Source organism: Anoplopoma fimbria, chromosome 6 (genome assembly GCF_027596085.1).
Source record: "Anoplopoma fimbria isolate UVic2021 breed Golden Eagle Sablefish chromosome 6, Afim_UVic_2022, whole genome shotgun sequence".
Taxonomy (NCBI): Eukaryota; Metazoa; Chordata; class Actinopteri; order Perciformes; family Anoplopomatidae; genus Anoplopoma; species Anoplopoma fimbria.
The window spans coordinates 25,552,540-25,572,717 of NC_072454.1; the positions used below are offsets into that span (position 1 = coordinate 25,552,540).

At 39.6% G+C, this 20,178-nt stretch overlaps 1 protein-coding gene across 1 annotated transcript in view; it reads right to left on the minus strand.

Annotated features, from left to right (window-relative positions):
• Positions 1 to 16,704, minus strand: part of ttc27 (tetratricopeptide repeat domain 27) — a 47,505-nt gene extending 30,801 nt beyond the window's left edge. The window contains exons 1-8 of the mRNA XM_054600581.1: positions 16,413 to 16,704; positions 14,091 to 14,262; positions 12,799 to 12,922; positions 8,368 to 8,508; positions 6,512 to 6,614; positions 4,812 to 4,970; positions 4,343 to 4,482; positions 3,260 to 3,372 (exon numbers count right to left, since the gene is read on the minus strand). Coding sequence (XP_054456556.1) covers positions 3,260 to 3,372; positions 4,343 to 4,482; positions 4,812 to 4,970; positions 6,512 to 6,614; positions 8,368 to 8,508; positions 12,799 to 12,922; positions 14,091 to 14,262; positions 16,413 to 16,497 — 1,037 coding nt within the window. The 5' untranslated portion in view covers positions 16,498 to 16,704. The remainder of the gene's footprint in view (positions 1 to 3,259; positions 3,373 to 4,342; positions 4,483 to 4,811; positions 4,971 to 6,511; positions 6,615 to 8,367; positions 8,509 to 12,798; positions 12,923 to 14,090; positions 14,263 to 16,412) is intronic.
• Between the last annotated feature and the right edge of the window lie 3,474 nt (positions 16,705 to 20,178).

The following is a 20,178-nucleotide window of genomic DNA, read 5'->3' on the forward strand; positions in this document are numbered from 1 at the left end:
TAGTGAATGCGAGAAAAGTTTTTGAGTTTGCGAGAGAATTTTTTTTGTGTATGTGAGCATAAACGCAGTATGTAAGAGCTTTTTATGTGTGTGTAAGATACTCAGTTAAGAATGTGGGAGGCAATTTATAAGTAATTTTGAATAATGGCCTATACGGCTCCTCATATAGTCACCGTGACATAGACCATTGGTTTGTGGAGTATGGTTTTGAAGCCTTGAGTTCAGCATTTTGGCCGTCGCCATCATGATTTTAAGTAATACAAGTGACAGCAGAGGATGGAACTAAGTTCAACTGAACATTGAATAAGTTGTTTTTTGCCATCAAAATGTAACGATTAACTTTCATGAACTTCAAACACACTGTGAAAAGGGTAAAAGTTCTAAGACAAAAACATGGACAACTCCAAGACAGGTAGCCAGGTCCTATAGAATACCTTGTTTTATCGTCTATTTTATTCTAAATGGGACCATAATTAAAAGTTTTTACAATAATGCTATATTGCAGAAGACTTAAAATTATTTTTTACAATGTTTACTAAGGTATGGGGTCTTTTTGTTATAGACTTCTATACAACCAGTCTTCCTTTTGCAACCAGAAGAGTCGCACTTCTGCATTGGCATTACTTTTTAGAAAGAAAGGTTGCCAACTACTAAACATTCAATCCTCCAGGCAGTGCATCAGAAGGAGACAGTAGACAGATGGCTAAAGGGGCCTAAAGATGCAGCTGTAGAAGGGAATTCTGAAGGTTTCACTCTTGTATAGTCCAATATGGAGGTGTTCTACATGGATATGTTTATAAATCCAATAATAAGAGGGATAGCCTGTATGGGAGGAAAGATAACATTCTGACCATCTTACTGAAAGTGTATGAATCTATACGTGTGTGTTTGTTAGTGTGGGAAGCAACTCTTGACACACCTTGCAAAGGGGCATACAGTGCCATAATTAGTCTCTAATATGATAAACTGCAAATCTGGACAAACCCAACCAATTTAATTCCACGTTAAAGCTTTACTGTGGTTACATTCCTTTTCATTGCATGAGACTAGAGACTTAAATTAACCTCTACTTTTACTCTGTCGTGAACTTGGGATACGTTAAAATTCAATAAATAAATCACATAGTTTGCTGAAGAAGATTGATTCCAATAATTTGTTTTGAATTGATTTACTACACTGACCATAAAAGCCAGCCAGTGATTGTCATGTATCTGTATTAGCTGAAGATTTCAGAGAACTATCTGATAAAGAGCGTTGGGGCCTGTAGGCGAAAGTTAGAGTGAGATACACGTGGGGTCCTTCTCATTTCCCAATTTTGTGCCACCTCGATTAGATTCCTCGCTCCTCCAGTTTGTGACCTGGAAATCGATGTCAACACTCCATCTTGAAGGACATTCTAATTCCTAAAATGTATGTCAAGGAGCCAGGAGCGAGGATTGAGGATCGAGGAGGCTTGCCGGAGAAGCTATGAGAGAGGAAACACAGGTGTATCCTTTAAACATATAAAAGAGGCGTGAGACACAGCTGAAATTATCTCAAACCCCGGCTGGACTCTACAAATGTAACAGTCAAAATACCATTATCAGTTAATAAGTGTACGTCTCCTGTAAACATCACAGTTGCATACAAGCCTACCCTGTGTATCAACGAAGTGATACGTACTATGGGCTTTTTTTCTTCTTGGATCCAGTAATAAGAATGGAGTATTTATTTAACTTTCTGCAGTAATCTGTTGTTTTTAATCTCGGGAAGACTCAAGATGTACAAGAGAATCATCTTTGACAATTTCTTGGTGTGCAAATCCACCATTAATTTAAACAGCCCTGATGCTTATCAATCATCTCCTAGCAATCTCAGTGACTGCTCCATTGACATTCACTGGACCTTAAAAGGCCCTGCAGAGGAGGTACTTGTTTAACCAAGAGCTGCTGATTTAATTCTACACTGCAATCATCCAGTCTGTTCTCTGCACACCAATCACTATGTGGTTTTGAACAGCCACCAAAAAGGACAGGAACATACTAGAAGAGACATTCAGGACTGCAGAGGAGATTATTGGTGCCAGCCTGCCCTTTACCCAGGATTTATACACCCCCAGGTTCAGGAAACATGCAGGTAACATAACTGCAGGCCCTTCAACGAATGTTCCAGCTTCTCCTCTCTGGTAGACTCTACTGAATCCTGTACGCCAAAATAACCAGACGCAATAACAGTTTCTTCCTGAAGGCCATCAGCCTGATGATACTACTACTATTGCCCCTGCTGCTGCTGGTTAATCATAGGTTGCCATTGTGATGGCAACTTCAAAGTGACAACTCGCTCAAATAGGTCTTTCCATAGAGGTTAAACTGAGGTGCACCATAACACCTATCTCTTAGATATTTTTGCATGAGGAGTTAGGACCACAAATTTGTGTGTAGAGTCAAAAATGTGAGCGTGGAAGGAAGGTAAGAAAACTGGAACACATTGTTCTCCTACAGATTCCATTGGTCTGATTCAAAATTCCTGCCAATGGGGCAGTTGCTCTCACTTTTAGGCTGTTATGGTCAAATGTGCAAGTCCGTTGTCTGAAACCAGCACAAGATTTGCCACGATTTGAGCCAAAACGATGTATTAAGAGTAAAAAGGATCTGAACCGTATGTCTGATGACAAAAAGTAAACACAATCTGACTGTGAAACAAATAACCAATGACTAAATAATCATACAGTGAATGGCTATGTGTTATGACCATTTAAAAAGGGTTAACATGTTTTTCAAGATGTTGTGAACTCGGTGTGTGAAATAAGGGCAAAAGGACATTTCTGAAGGCTTTGAAGGCCTAATGTGAGAGGCAAGGAATAAACTCAAGTCCTTTTTTTTCGTTTTTTGTGTTGTTTTTTAAAAAACATTTTTGGGGGCAATTTGATTGAGTGATAGTGATAGCTTGGTGAAAGACAAGGCAGGCAGGGGAGAAAGAGCAGGGATGACATGCAGAAAAGGGACCCGGCTGGAATCGAACCAGGATGGCTGCGGTAAGGACTTAGCCTTGATCCATGGGTCGTTCTAAAGGATGGGCTACTAGGGTGCCCTGACCCCCAATTTTTTGTAAGACCATCTTCAGTTTTTCCTGTAGTTCAGGTTCACAACTGGTAGATTAGCATGATATAGAAGGACTTTCCTTGTGATGAACTGAACATATACAGTCTTTATTTTCAAAATGTATTTTTTAAACACAACTGTGATTTAAACTGAGATCCAGAAAGACATAGAAGACTTACCAGAGCCCCAGAATGACGCCCTGCTCTTCAGCGCTGAGGTCAGGTAGCTCATACTGATCTGGCTCCGCTAAACTGATGTTATCTAGCCGGGTTTCATCACCCAGACTGTAGTCCTGTAAGCACATGGAGACACACAGTCAGATTTGAACATGCATGCTGCAGCCATAAACCACTGCACAAGAAAATAACTAAGAGCGGCAAAGTTGGCGGGAATTCGTTTTCAGATCAAGAATTACATATTTTTGAGTGACTGCATGCAGCCACAACCATTAAAAGACATACAGCTTTAAGGTTGAATTCCTAATACATGTTGCGGCTTAGAGGGTGTTTTCTAGAAAATGGGTGATGGTTAGTGGTTGGCTCATTTTTCATCTCACTTTTACTGATAACTTTCACTAGTGATACATTTTAAAAATTGCTACTAACTGAAGCAACTAGCTTTACAAAGAAGCACTACATACAAGATACCAAGTAACAATGTTTTAACTGTGTTATAATTTACAGTGGGCTGCACGGTGGTGTAGTGGTTAGCACTGTCGCCTCACAGCAAGAGGGGCCTGGGTTCGTCTCATACCTGCCAATATAACACATTCTCTAGTGTCCATGTACTTGCATAATAAGAGAATCTATTCACCTTTTTGATAAACTAATGTGTCTTCAGGTGGTATTGTGCAAATTTTTCAATTACCAGTAGAAACAGGAATAGGGTTCATGAAACCAGAGTTTTCCGTGCAATATGTGACTTTTAGGTCAATCTGTCACTTTTGAAAGAACGGTCACTGGTTTGGTTTCATTTTAGCATTTATTTATCAGCTATTCGTTTATTTTAAACAGGGGAGGTTTGTATTGTTCACCGTACTTCTAGCAAACCGCCACATGAACAACTCTCTTGTTTCTGTGTCCAGCACCATTTATCACTGCACAGCACAGTTGGACACGTCCCTGCTTAAATCACCCACTGTATATGAAGGAAGGTTTGTTGAAACAGAGCTCAACATTCAGTCATCTGAACAAAAGAAGGTTCAAAGCGGTAAATTAAGTATCAAAAACACAAAGTTGAAAGAAGACAACAGAAGCACATACCTTGGGCAGGCTGGCCTTAGGAGTGGGGGTGGGACTGGTCTCATCATCCAAACAGCCAGGCTGGTCCTGCTTTCTCTTGACCTCAAGAATGAGCTGAGCCAAGTACTTTTGCTGGAAATGGGTCCGTTTGCCAAGAGCACCTTTATTAACCAGATACAGTCAGTGGTTACATACAATCGATATGATCAATATTGGCTCACGCCGGGTTCCACTATATGCAGAAGCACCCGATCCATCATGGAAGATGGTGATCTGGCCACAGAGCTCCACACCGCTGCGTCCTGCGTGAACTACCCAACTGGTTAACATTTGGCGGTTAAGGACAGGGTCAGTGCTTCTCAAACAATGGCGGCACTTCTGCATCCAGTGTGAACCCGGCATTAGAAGGATTATTAGCAGGTATGAAAACATCTTCTTGTGCGTTTTAATAATTATTCACGTCCAACAGATGATGCTGTACTTTACGTACCAGCCATGTTGATATTCAGCCCTGAGAGCTCCTGGGCCTTCTTGATGTGTTCCTTGGCTGGCTGGTAATCATAGTAGGTCAGACTGGTGTAGACACACTCCAGGTGAAAATGGATAGCCAAGTTTCTCTGCTTCAGCAACAGAGACTGGCATTTCAGCACTGTGAAAGAGGACAGAGTAGAATTCATGTTTTTCATCACAATGGACAAAAAGTCATCATCGTTTGCAACACTCAGCAATGATAGCGCCGTTCTAGGGATGGATATGCTGGTTGTGGGGTCACCACTTTGGATCCACAATGAAATGTCTCAACAACTATTAGGGATTACTATGAAGATTGTACACACAAATTGTCATGTTCTTCAGAGGATGAATCAGAAGACTGCACTCCAACAAACACACCTTCTGCCTTTAATCAATACACTTAAGCAAGCAAAGCCGCAGAGATGGGAAATAGATAAATAATTACACAAACGTCTGAAGTGTCCCCTGATGACGCAAAACTCAACATCTGCTGTAGGTGACAGCATCAAAACAAAGACTCATGTAAATCCCAATGATTATGACGTATCATCTAGCCTAACATTAATCCATGCCTCATGTTATATAGGTTATTAAGATCATTCAGTGGACAGCGCCTGGTGCTGAAATAAAGTCTAATAAACTTACTAGTTGAGGGCTGCAGCTATCAAATAATTATAAAAACAGTTTAATACAGCTTATTCCATCGATTAATGGAAAAATAAATACTGTGCTTTTTTAGAAAAAACTACATTTTCTATTTGACCTCAGCCATGGTTGACCCCAGCCCAGAACGATTCATCTGATCTGATCAAATCATATGGCCACAAAACCCACTAGGCAACCGAAGGCAGTGTTCTGGCCGATATCAGCTCTGCCCTTCATTCATGTGAATGGTGCCGGTCAGGTGGCGGTAAAGGAGTGCCAATGCAGAAGCAGGGTCACCCTGCAAACTAGTTCAACCAGATTCAACTTTAGCAGCAGTACAGCACATTGTCATTGCCTCACCAACACCTGACGCTACACACCCCCACCAACACATCCGTATGAACATCCCAGTTCACATAGACTCAAACCCTCAAGCTGCAATTCACTGTGATTGGAACACCCAAATAGCATGCAGTGGAGCAGATTGTCCCAGTAAACGGCTATCATTCGCTCAGGGAATGAATGACTGAACAAGAGAGTGAATGGAAACACATTAAACATGTGAGATGTGGGACGAGGAAAAAGCAATCCGGAGCCCAACTCATTATTCCTCTGCTTTCAAACACAAAGCAGACCAGGATAAAACAATTACTGAAGCAACTGGCATAAATGGGCATATAGCCAAGTTGGAACTAATTGCAACACTCAACACACAGGTTGTGTTTTTTTTAATCATTTTATTTATTTGTTATTATCAATTTCATAGCATTAGAGATGCTCTTTAGTTTTTATTGCCTGTTGTGTCCTGTTACCCTTTGTGAAAGTGTGCAGTGTAATACACAGGTGTTTGAAATGTTCCTTAATGTTATAGTGACTATACTTAGCAAATGTTGTGAGAGGGCAAAATGCTGCTTCAATCCCCAACAGTGTCTGTCTTTGACCATGACACAGTCATGGTAAGCACCAAACCGCAACTTCTGTGTGCCATTTCACTCCTAGTGTATCGATGTTCACATTATAGTGTTCACAAACCTTTGTCAATGCTGCTCTGGGCCAATTGTAAGAGCTGTGGAGAGCGGGCCTCCAGGATTTGCTGGTGCAGGCTGACATAGCGCAGGGTCCACCATGGCAGGAGCTAAACATGCACATAAACAAAAACGAGAAAAGAAACACATTACAAGAAAATGCAGCTTGGGGCCACTTTTAACACAAATAAAACTAACATCCAGAGTTCTGCATGCTGGAGCCAAGTGCTGACCACACACTAAAAACAGCCAACTCCATTGCTTTTTGGGTCTGACCAAAACACAAAGCGGCAGGGAGAGAAAATATGAATGTCTTGCGGCCATGCAAGTGCTATATTTCCTCTTACACCAAAACCCCCTTACCCCCTGTACCCTCGTGTTCTTGTTCTGCACTGGTAGAGTGGAAGTGAACCATGTACAAATCATATTTGTGTGTCAGGGAGGATATCTCCCGCCTCATTTCCAATGCAAGATGACCCCATCCTCTGCTGGGTGGTTACATGGAGGTTTAATTGTCCGTCTCACTGACTCAATATCCACCCGCACGCACACACACACGCACACACTCTAACTGAGCATGTTCACACAAACATTCATCATGTAAGCAGCACACACATGTTTATCTCTCTCCTGACTGGCACAACTTCTCCGTCTCCCTCCATAGTTTCTGCTGTAACATGGGCTAAGAGCGTGTTTACCCTCGTTTAGATTTTGGATGTTTATATATAGTACTGTATGCAAATGGGAAAAAGGAGCCAAGAAACTGAGCTTGTTAAGTGGCTCTTCTTTAATAACCTGTCTGCTGGAAACTCAGTAAGAGACAATGAGCCTCTATGACGACAGAGATACTGCCAAATTGATATATTAAATCAAACAACTCTTTTCTGGTTATTTACAAGCTAGTTATTTCTATTTTCTAAATGTGCTCAAGAATTCACATGAGTTATATACCTAGTAATTCAAACAAAGCATGAATTCAAAGACCTGTAACATTCTGATATCACCACGCCAATGCCAACACATCATCTAAAGACAGCCAGCTTGGTGTTTTGCAACTGTTAGCTCGTTATTTTTCCCTCAGATGCAGCGACATGAAAAAGATCTGTTTTGTAAAGAAAAATGTTACAACCAAGCAGCGACCTCTATGCTGGGAAATGAAGCCAGTGCAGAAGTGCCAAAAACTAAATGGCCACTTTACGATGGTTCCAAATTCAAGTCAAACCCCATTGACCCCATTGTTAAAATGACCTGGAAATTGTCTTAACATCAGAAGTGGGACTTAAGTTACAAAAGATTGAGAAGCCCTGCTTTATTGTACCTTTAACCTGTGATGTCACAAGGTGAAAAGTCTGGAGGGTTTTTTTCAGTCAGACTTAAACACTGCTCCAATTAATTTCCAATCTGTAGTTAGTTTATCAATTATAGCCTTCTGAAAAGAAGCTGCAATGCTTCTGGGAAAAAAGCTTAGCCACATAAGACAACATAAATGATCATCCTAAAAGGGCCACTATGATCATTTAGTGACTGATGTCTCTGCAGTGTTTGAAAGATCAGTTGTAATTTCTTTTGACAACGTTAGGATAACAGGTCTCTGTTGACTGCATCTCACGTCCAATTGAGTTGAGAGCTCAGAAATTATTTTAAAACCAGTACCCAAAAGGGCTTGTGATGTCAGTAAGAATATACATATACAATACACTAAACAGCCTAAACAGGCTAGGCTTGCCGGATGAGGTTAGAAGCACATGCACAGATAGATACTTTGGCATTATAAAAGCTCAGATGTTATTTTAGGGCCAGAGTTAACATTAAGCAAAGATTATGAATAAGGAAGGGGTGGTTGTGACAGGAGGACAGTCTTACCTGGAGGCTTTCCATCTTGGAAGAGCACTTGGTGAGAATAACCCTGGCCAGCAGGAGGAGGAAGGGGTTGGCCACCAGGCTGTACACAGACTCCCCATCCAGGAGCAGGCTGGAGTGGATGGCCTCAACCAGGGTCTGGGACTGCCGTCAAAAATATGCAAATTAGTTTAATCGTCTCTAATAAAAGGTCTGTAACTACAGCTGTTGAAGAGTTATGAAAATGATGGTTAAAATAAATGATTTTGCCTCTGCCAGGGAAGGATCCTTCAAGCAGCCTGGAGAGGCACACCATTCAAACACACTTTAGTGAAGAGTTTATGTACTGAAAGCTTGCTTATTTATACACACCGTTGCACACTCAAATAGTAAAGCCCAGAAGCAATTAAACATGTCTACCTTTGAATACAGTGACTTATGCACTACAGTTATTCATCCATTGTCAGCTGTTTATCCAGATCTGAGTCATAAGCAGAGTGGCCATGATATCCAGTCACCCAGAGCAGGCTCTGTACCCCATTCACATCCTCCAGCTCTCACTGGAGGATTCAAAGGTGTTCTGAGATAAGATGGGATATGTGATCCCTCCAGGGTGTTCAGGGTCTGACCCAGGTTCTCAACTCAGGTGACCATGCCAAGTATACCTGCACACGCAGGCAAAAACTAGTTTCAGCTGCTTGTATTCATCATTTTATCCCTTCTTTCACTAGCAAAATCCAACTCTCATAAATGAAAGTTGGAAGGCAGATCGACCGGTAAATCAAAAACTTTGTCTCAAGGATTAGCATCCTCTTCACCACAACAAGACAGTACAATAGTTCTTCTCACAGCAGACATTTAGACTTGTTATAGTAGGAAAACACAGATGTTAACTGTGGCTCTATTAATACCTGTTAATAATAATAATTAAGCCTTTATTAGTCCCACAATGGGGAAATTATTTCTCTGCATTTAACCATCCCGGAGGAGCAGTGGGCTGCAATGAAGCGCCCGGGGAGCAACTTGGGGTTAGGTGTCTTGCTCAAGGACACCTCGGCATGTTGCCGGTAGAGGGGTTTGAACCACCAACCTTGTGGTTACGGGACAAGCGCTCTACCTCATGTGCCACAGCCGCCCCAACGACCAAACAATGTTGGTTTTACAACAAACAATGTTGGTGTTAATCAGTTGTGTGTTCTTCTGTACAGGCAGTACTTCTCACATTGCACAAAGTAATTATACTCATTGTGAATTGAAAAATACTGATGAGTACAGCTTTAAAAAGAGTTTTTGGATCAGAAAACCAAAACATCGGGCTGAAACATATGTTAGACGCTTTAGCTAGCCACTGATCGGGAGGTGGTCATTTCATTATCAATATTTAAATATTGATCAGTGCAGCTATCAAATTAATGTTTAAAGTAAAACAAACCAAAGTTTCCTCTTGATAGTTTGCTCTTTCTAACATCCAGCATTAAGCCCGAGGGCACCTTAAACACTTTCAAATTGTGCACATGTTGTGTCTAGCTATAAAATCTGTATTTGATAATTACATAGCGATAGTTTTAATGAGCATAACTTATCGGACATGTGCATAAACACATTTGCATATGCTACTGAATTTGTTTTCCAATTTTTGGCATTTCTGCTGTGCATTCCAATGTCACAGCAAATACTGTACAAACAGAGAAATGTACATCCTCTGTGCCAGGACCCTCACATCAGAAAAACTTAAAACCTTTTCACGGGTAGTAAAAAAAAGGAAGAAACCTATGGGAGAGCAGCAGACGAGTGATCCTTCTCCCAGGATGGATAGAATGCAATAGAGGTCATGTGTACAGAATGACAGGAATCATTATCATTTACACAGAATGTACGTAAATCATGTCCGTATCCTTTCATACTTATCTATAGATTTATGTCCAACAATCTAATGCTAACGTTGCTACTTCAACATGTTTATGACAACATTTGCAATACAAATTTTTTTTTGAGCTGCAAGTTATAATGAGCAAGTTTCCCCATGGTGAAAATCACAATCATCAGCATGGTCACCTTTCAAAATCCAAATTAATTAGATTCTGGAGTACATTAACTTCTTCTCCTGTTCCTAGAGGATATAAATCCACACAACAGCGGCCGTGTTTCCCTCCCTTTCACCGGAGCTATCATGCATGTATTGAAGACTTGCTTTAAACCGCTGGCTCCTTGGTGTGACAGCACAGATAAATCATTGATGCCAAAATAATTACTTTGATAAAAGAAATGTCTCTTTTGGTGTAATGGCGGTGTGAAAACACACTATTCAGCCTCCAGCTCCGCCGTTCACGAGGAAGCAATCTCCTGAACCCGGTGTAATTAGGACCCCAGAGATGCTTCATTACTGGAGACTTCTACTTCAGCACGGAGCTCTCTCTGGTTCTACTCTGCTCTAATCGTCAAATACAAATAGATTTAATATATAGCCCATCAGTAAACATAGGAACGACATGCACATCATCCTTACAAATTATTATCAAGTGATTAAGTATCTTAGTAAGTCATTATTTGCTTGATAGGAAGTCATGTAGTTTGGGTTTGCTTTCGTATTACACCAGAATGAAAGCACAAGCAAGCACAATTTAGGCAGCCAAAGAATGTTTAAGCATTTCTTTTTCATATTAACAACAGTAGATACATGGATACAATCACATTGTAGTCAATGTGATTGTATTCATCAATGGGGCAGTTGAGGAAGTGTTATATCCCACAACCAGTGCAACAAGAGGTTCACCAGAGACAGGATTACTAGTTCCAGTCTGGTACTTCTGTAAGGATCGGGTTAGCACTTCTGTTACGTCATGTTAACAAACTATGTCAGCTGAGAGCTCAAGATCAGACCACTTAAAAGAGTGGTGAGTAGTACTTGTTATCTTCTGACGTTTTACTTTGTTTTTTAATGTAATATTTACTGTAAATACAATACAGTCAACAGCCAGCTTGTTATTAGTGATGGTCGTTACCTTGATAAGGCTACTCCAGCCAGCTGCAACCTTTTTTATCCATTCTTATTTATGCAAAAGTTGTTTACAATGTTAGTGTGACGAGGCTATAACAATCTACTCTATCGGTTCAATATAGGCTTCTGAATATTGGTGATCGTATCCTATATCACAGTTGAAAGGATGACAACAACATGCTTTTCCTGCATTGATATAAAGATTACTTTAACTAGCTTTTGTCAGAACTTAGATCTTTGCTATATACATATATATATATATATATATACACATACATACATACATACATACATACATACATACATATTGTGTCCATGACTTCCAATCAGCTGATGCCATTCACATACACTGCACCAGGAAACTAGAAAGACCTTTCACTGCCAAAATCTTATTGCTTTGTCTTTGAGTCCAAGTGGATGTTTGTGCCAAATATAAAAAAATGTTCTCCAGGGGTTTCTGAGATATTGCATTCAGGAGAATAGGATGGAATGTGGTGGCGGCATGTCCTCCCGCTGATCCCCTGCTGAACTTTGCACTGCACTCCACGAGAGCAGTTGACGATATGGATATTTGGATTGTGATAATAAAGATGAGAAAATAATCTTAAATAGTAACACAGTGCTATGATATAGTTGCACCAAGCACACACACACACACACACAGGCTTACAATTTGTTTGAATATGAGACATTGCTATTAAATAGATTTTTTAATATTTTAAATTAAATGTTCACACTCTTTTATAAATTGTGATCATGTAACTTTAACTGTATCACACTGTCAGACGCTGAGCCACGCTGTGGCCCCCTGGGGGATCGGGTTGCCTGTTGCCAACATTGAGCAACCACCATTGGACGATAGGAAATAGAGACAATTTTATAAAAAAATATTTAAAGACTGACTGATATGAGCTCGGTAAGCCTGTTAGGTTACAGACATGTTTAGATTTAATTGTCAATAATTTGTGCCGCTTAATAACCAATACTGCTAATTAAAATTGGATAACGTTTTACATTTGGATGATCACAAAACTTTGAGCACAGTGGACCACTCCAATTTCTGTTTTAAATAGCTTTAACATGCGAAAATACTGTTACTACACTGTGAATGCATCTAAAACTGATCCGAATACTAATAGAGGAAATGCTCACATTGAATATAAAAGTGACAACTAGAAAAACATTTTGAGCACAAAAGTTGCATAACTCCAGTCCTCCATTAGATTCAGTTTGTCAGGAATGCCCGAGAAAATATGAATATCAATGTCTTCATGAGGTCTCACAATTTGCAACTTGTGACTTTTCCGAAATTGAAAAAAATATTATTAAGTCACCACGATTTCAGTGATTACGTGTTACTTATCCAGACTTCAAGCGTGAGTTTAATTTTTAAGGAAACTATATAAAAGCAGGGCTGCAGGACACTAGCAGGAGAGAGTGATTAGATGGCATCGTACCTGAGAGGTGAGCAGGGCCTTGGGCAGCAGGTCAGAGATATGGATGGAGACAGGAGGACCAGTCCAGTTACTCTGGGCAAACATGTGGAGACAAGAGACAGCCAGGGCCATCACTGCCAGCTCCCTGCAGCAAGAGAGACAAGACTGGACTTTGTGGACTGAAACAATCGAGAGAAGAGATGATATCTAAAGCTGCTTGCAGGTTTTTAAGAAATTCAGAAAAGCATTCTACAAGATTTATAGATGCACACACAATGTTTTAGAAAAGCACAGTGATGACAGTCTTTTTCGCTCTACAGGCAATTAGAGGGATTTAAAAAACAGGCAACCACCAGCAGCTTTTCTATTAGGCTGGGGAAGTGATGGAAGGTGATAGAAGGGAGGAAAAGGACCCAATCGGAGGAGCAATATGTGCTGCATTAAACATTTACTCACGGGCAGTTCTACCCTGAGAGCCAGTAGGGAGATGTCAAGCTGTCCTTATTAAAAATGAATAATTCAGAACTAAAAGAATAGAGGCGCTGAAAGGGGAACAAACAAGCACTTAACAACAGCTCTGTGCTACAGTCAACTACTTTCACCGCCAAAGGCGCATCATCTGGTCCACGTCTATACTCCTATTTACCTTTTAATTGTTATTGTAACTGTAACTACATGCAAGACTCACCTGCGGCTCTGGACTTTTACCCAATTATCGTAATGGACTACAATATTTGATTGGCTGCAATATGCTTCCCACATAAGAATTATGTTCTTATGATTCTTTACGACAATGATGTGTCTTGTCGAAAACGTTTACGGTGAAGAAAATAAGATACTCTACCCACGATATGTATTTATGCTCAACGGGAAAATAAAGATCCAATTTATTTTCAGTTGGACTTAAACAGAGGCTTTATAGTCCTTGGAAACTAGATATGCAATTATATAATGCCCAGGTCAGTTTCTATAACTGTGTTTGGATTGGAAATGGTAAAGGCATATTAAGGAAGGGAAGTGCTGTGTTATGTTTCTTCACAATCCCACACAGGGCAACAAAATATATAAATATATATATATTTAAAAAAAAAATTAAAGTCTAATACATTTGAAAGATTATCCCAAACACTACCCCAAAGATAACATTATGCTTCAACGATATTTTACACACAGATCATCAGGATGACTAGACTTTTATTGCCTTTGCTCTTCCCCCTCTAAAGGACTGGATCAACAGCATCTGACTCCCAGTGTAAAAAATGGCTTAATCATCTAGTGGATTTGAGGGCTGGTGTCCCTCCCTGCTGTATTACCTGTTGGAGCAGTCATCATCAAGGTACAGCAAGACCCGTTTCTCCAGGTAGGCCTCAATGTCCTCCCCCTCACTGCAGCTGTCATCTCCAGTGAGCAAATCTAACACCTGGGGGCTCAGCAGAACAGCCTCGAAATCCCCCTCCATCAAGGACTCCAGCAGGGGGCCCGCCTCTGAAAGAACACAGCTTAGAGTGAGTTCACATTGAGCATGTGCTTACTCGTCCAGTTCAATTCATGTGACCACATAGACACAATGTCATCATACACAGTGGGAACATATAACTAAACAAAAAGGTATATGACAGTGTGAATGAAGCTGGTTATTGTTTATACTGGGTCAAAGTGATTATAACTTATTTCATCACCACTTTTCTCAGTAAATATATTTCTAAAGGTGCTATTGACATGAAATTTTCAACAGATGTCGGTAACAACCCAAGTATGTATGTATGTATGTATGTATGTATGTATGTATGTATATATATATATATATATATATATATATATATATATATATATATATATGAACAGAAAACACAAAAACAACGACAATTAAATGTAGATAAAAGTGCAATTATGCAGAGAGCAAGGCTGCTTGAATAAATATGGGAAGGTTGGACCATAATGTAGTTTAATCTGTGGAACTCAATATTTACCCCACTCATCCCTAAATGTAAGCATTTGTTTAAGCATGAGTTCCATAGATTTAACAACATTAGAGTCCGGCATCTTAGCTTTACGTGTTCGGTAGTTAGAATTGTAGGGTGGGGTAAAAAATGCAGACAACTGAAAAAAAATGTATTGCAAAGAAATGAATCTCCCAAAACAAAACAAAAGGATAACTCAATGGGAAAATTGATTTCAAAATAATAAACTAAATACCATATTTCTCATACCATTTGAAAAACCCTTGTAAGTTTTAATTAATATAAGACTCTAAAGAATGACACCTGACACAACTCTCGTCTTATTATAGCTGGATACTGATTGGCCCATTTTCAATTTAAATAACATGGCGTATAGTTTTAGGAGGTGCTGTTGTTGAATGGTTTTGCCGTCAAACTGTACAGCTCGGCCATAACCGTTTCCTCCATCTGTTCACTGACGGATTGCTCCAGTTCAACTGAATGCTAATACACTGCCTGGTCAAACAATAGAAACATGTGGTCCCGTTACAACCACTGGGACTGGTTTAAGAAGAGGAGAAGCTGTCAGCGCAGCGTTCAACTCAAGTGTCATAAAAGACAAACACACTTGAGACAGATAAGATAAGATAAGATAAGATAAGATAAGATAAAATAAGATAATCCTTTATTAGTAGACTTACAGCAGCATAGAGTAAAGTGCACACAAGAGACATAGTAGTAGAAGACAAGCTAAGAAATGAAAAATAAATTATAAATAAGAAATAAAAAAAAAAACAGTAGAAAAAACAACAATAACTGAAATATTATATTTACAGACAGAGAAAAAAACAACAACTATTTTAACTATTATTAACTTTTTTAACTATTGAGTAAATGGCGAGAACTAAACGCTGAGGTTAGCCAATATTAATAACAACAAGTTTACATTTAGTTTCAAATCAACATAAACCCACGACGAATGGAAACGACACGTACAACATTTAAACTATTCAGTATTCTGCTGTTGACACATTGATATCATCCCCACAAACACAGGTGGTGTCTGGCATCACGTCTCCATATGAAACGCAGACTAACTGATTCTACCTGAGCTGTAGTAACCAGCATGTAAACCTGTCACTACAGAACCACCGGAACCAGCGTCGTGTTTCCCTGAGCTCCATCACTTCTTCATCGCTGATATTAACGTCAGATGTCAACTTACCAGTGTTTTAAAACATCCTGTAGAGTCAAACTCAAACACACAGAGGGCCGAAATAAAGAAACTGATACAAGTCAAGGGCCAGATGGTTCAACGTTTATTGAAAACGTATTGAAAGAACCTTAGTGCACATATTGAACCTGGAACTAACAAGGCCTATAGAGTATTGCCTATAACAACATTAATTATGAAATAAATGAAATAAAAATTATAAATAATACATAAATAAATAAAAATAAAAGTAATAAAATCAGTTTCATTAATTGCTTATGGCTCTATCTGCAGTTTTTCCAGAGTAATTTAAAGTGAAAACATTTTCTACAGGCAAACAACAGCCAAAAATAATTTACTTCAAAGAAAAATCAAATGTCCTGTAGTAGCAAGAGAAAGAAAATAAATATCCTCTAAAGTTTAGAGGATATAATCTCCCTCGGTGGTGTAGTGAAGTAATAACACACAGCATGGTGTCTCACCTGCAGTAGTGAACACATCCTGCTTCCACTGCGCCGCCTCGCCGGGTGTTAAGAAGCCCCGGAGGACGGGGGTCTCTGCGTCCATCACTGACCTCTGCTCTCCGCTACGGTGACGAGAGGGCTGCTGCCTTCAGTCTGGACGGTCCGAGGTCAAAGCCGGCGATTAATTGTGTTATTAATGAGAAAAGAAGGTGTTTCTCAGTCAGATAAACTGTTTATTTCCACCCATGTGGTGCAAAGCGCATCAGTGGGCGGCCATGACAGTTGCGCGTTGCATTGTGGGAGAACTGGTCAAATGACGACTAGCGCAGGGGATGCTGGGTATTTTTTTTATTTTTATTGAACAATTTCACATGTACAATTTTACAAAATGTAAGAGACAGCAAAATACATATATTCAAACGTACATGGCAGGGGGAGAGAAGGAAAGACAGAAACAAAATACAAAATAAAAATAGAAAAACATAAAAACATAAATAAATAATATTAAAAAATTCAATTTCAATTCAATTCAATTCAGTTTATTTTGTATAGCCCAGAATCACAAATTACAAATTTGCCTCAGAGGGCTTTACAATCTGTACACATGCGAAAAAAAAAAAAAAAAGAGGACACTAAGGCACAAATCCTGATTGTATAATTACAAACATATATTAAAGGCAATGCATGACGTCCTTGTTTTTATAGCTTTTTTGTTGTTACAGCATTTAATGGTTTGTAAATATAATTCAAACTCAAAAAATAGGCCTTTGGCTTGTAAATTTACATTTATATATATAACATTTGGCAAGAATAATGAATAGATTTATGATACGCCCTTTCCTCATTTTTTGTCATAGTTAAAGAAACCAAATATAACATTTTCATAGTATAGTATAAAATCTTTGTACAAAACAGCCTGAAGTCTTATTTCATCCATCATATTTTCCTGCATCTTAGCTTGGCTTCCATTTTGGCAATCCTTAATCCAATCCCGACGCTTCCTTTTCCAATCGAGATTAATGTATTCTGCCATACCATAAAAATAATGGAACGAAATGCATGGGAGCTATCGGCCACAGAATATACATTGTTTTTAAATTTCTCTCCTTTAAACACATCCCAGCCAAGGCCAAATCTTGCAGCAGTTTTATTAAACTGTATCTATGAGTGGCAATAAACTAATCTGTGATTTTGACCTTATTTGAAACATCCATCAGCAGGCCGGTCCGAGTCCACCACCTGAACGTTATGAACGGGTCCCTCCACCCTTTTGTGGCAGCTTAGCTGCATCCATAGATGCTATTTCCATTGACGTTTCGAACTCAATTACCCTTGCCAAAGTCAGTTTGTCAACCGCCCATGATAACAAATGCCTTTCCATGAGGACATTGTTAATGCCTAACACCAGTCTATCTTTTTGCATTTCATCCATGCAGTCCAAAATTCAGTGTTCGGTGAGCCACCTCAGTTCAGCTACAAATGATGCGTCCACTGTCCCTGCTCTGTTACTTCCAAATAAAACTTAAAACGCTCAACAATGACAGTGGGCTTCTCCAGGCTTATCACGCTGACACAAATCTGGTAACACAGCACAGACTTTCCTGCTCAGGAGAATGGCTCTCTTTTGTTCTCCTTCTGTGATTTCTTTTTTTTTGCCACAAAGTGGGAGCCCACACATCTCTGATTACCCTATGCTGGTTTAGCCAATGTCTTATTTTAGTCTTAATTCATTTCCTGGGACAAGACTTTAGCCAGGAGAAAGGCTGGGTAGTAAAATAGGTCAAGCGGGCTTAGGTTCTCTTCACCTTTTCCTGGGGTAGTCTCACTGCTTGCGGTGGTATTTGGTCCTGCTTGTCTAGTTGGTGGTCGGAAGATGTAGTAAGCAGTGAGTGTTTCAAGGTCTGCTTCACTTAATGCAATCTCTGCACTTCCTCTTCCGATGTTGATCAGAATTTTTCCGTCATTGTTATTCCTGCTTTAGTAGTAAAGGCAAAAAATATGGGATACGAAAATAAATTGTACTGAAGTACAGGGAGCTACTGGGAGATCCATCTACATGAAGCCATCTGCATTTGCAGCAATCTAGAATTTTTTTGCGTGTTTTTGAGAAACGTCTCATTCATGCCCGCCTTAGGCTTAACTGTATCTTGTCATATTTTTCAATTTGTCCAGTATCTTGGTTCATGACCAAAATCTAATGGCATTCCTAAGAAATAAATAGTGTAAGTGCTAAGTAACCAATGTAAACACCACAACATGCCAAACAAAGATGATGAATGTGGCAAACAATATATTCTCTATGAACCCATATAACGTGGTGCAGATCCGAATCAAGTGAACCCTGCACATTGTTGGGGCTGTGCCAAAAGCATTATTTGTAATTTTGTGGCCAGAGCTGCATACAGGGTGGGATCAGAGAGAATACATCATCATACTTTATAGGTGGATGTGTTAGAGGCTGTTACTAAAACAACCAATCACATTCACCACCGTCATCCCCTTTAAACACGAGACTCCCCTGTCATGACACACTGACTGTCTGGGAAACTTACTACTGGGTAAACTTACTGTTGTCCGGGACGTGCATCATTTCAAATATGAGCACAGCAGCTTAAATCTCCTGCCAAGAGCAGGTGACGAGTCTGTGAATTCACTTTTCTGAACATGTTGAAGATCCTATGGTCACCTGGTTGTCTGTGTCTAATAATGAGAAATTCTATTTCACATTACAATGATCCTTGAACGCTAGTCATCTGCAACTGATGTTGCTGCCTCATCTGGATGAACCTCCAACCTGTTTGAATGTCTTGAAAATCTGATTAGTTGGATGCAGATATTTCTAATATATATTATTATTCTCAAAATTGAAGTCAAGACTTTACCAAATACGTATTTAGGATAATTTATGTTCCTGTTTCTATCAAATTTTAAACAGTTCCAAAAGTACTGAGTGATTGAATTTCTATTTAATTGAATAGCAGTGTGAACAACAGGAAGACAGCAGGTCTTGAGTTATTGAGTCGATGTGGACTGGATTCTGAAACTGCTTGGACTTGGTTTGGTCATGTTTTTCCACGTACAGCTTCTAACACTAATAGGAGTATGTTTTGGAACATATTAATTACAGTTTTCACATATATTAATTTTTTTTTATAAAGAGTTAGTTAATGAAATTATTTCATTACACCTGAGAAAACTTTATCCACTCAAGATTGTGTTGCTGTTTAAAAGCTCCAAAAAAATATAGTTAGTTGAATATAAGTAAAGGTGTTCCTCTTAAACAGCTCAGATAAAATTCAGACTTCCCAATTTGGATTTCTTCTGATACCTTAGACGCTAGATGGGCCTTTTTGCTGCAAGCGTCTATGTTGACCCACCTTGGTATCTGAAATGCACATAGGTAAAGAATCATGTATTCTGTTTCCAGCTAGCTATGAAATTAGTCTAAAGGAGACCATCAGTGAGAAGACTTGCTATTTCTATATAGTTATTCTTATTGCTCGTCATCGGTGCAGGCGAGATCATGCAGGTTCAACAGATGCTCCTCCAGCTCAGACCCCAGGGGGGCCTCCGGCAGCGACCAGCCCGCTGCAGACAGACCCAGGTCCTGTGGGGAGAGCCCTCCATGTCTGGCAGCAGCACCTCCGCCTCCGTCCAGGAGCGGAGGAGGTTTTCAAAAAGTTATCTTCTGCTAAAAACACTTTCGCTTTTGTCTACAGGGAATGCTAAATTCAACACAAAACTTAAATACATCATAGTAAATTTATCTTGACACTTGCAATTC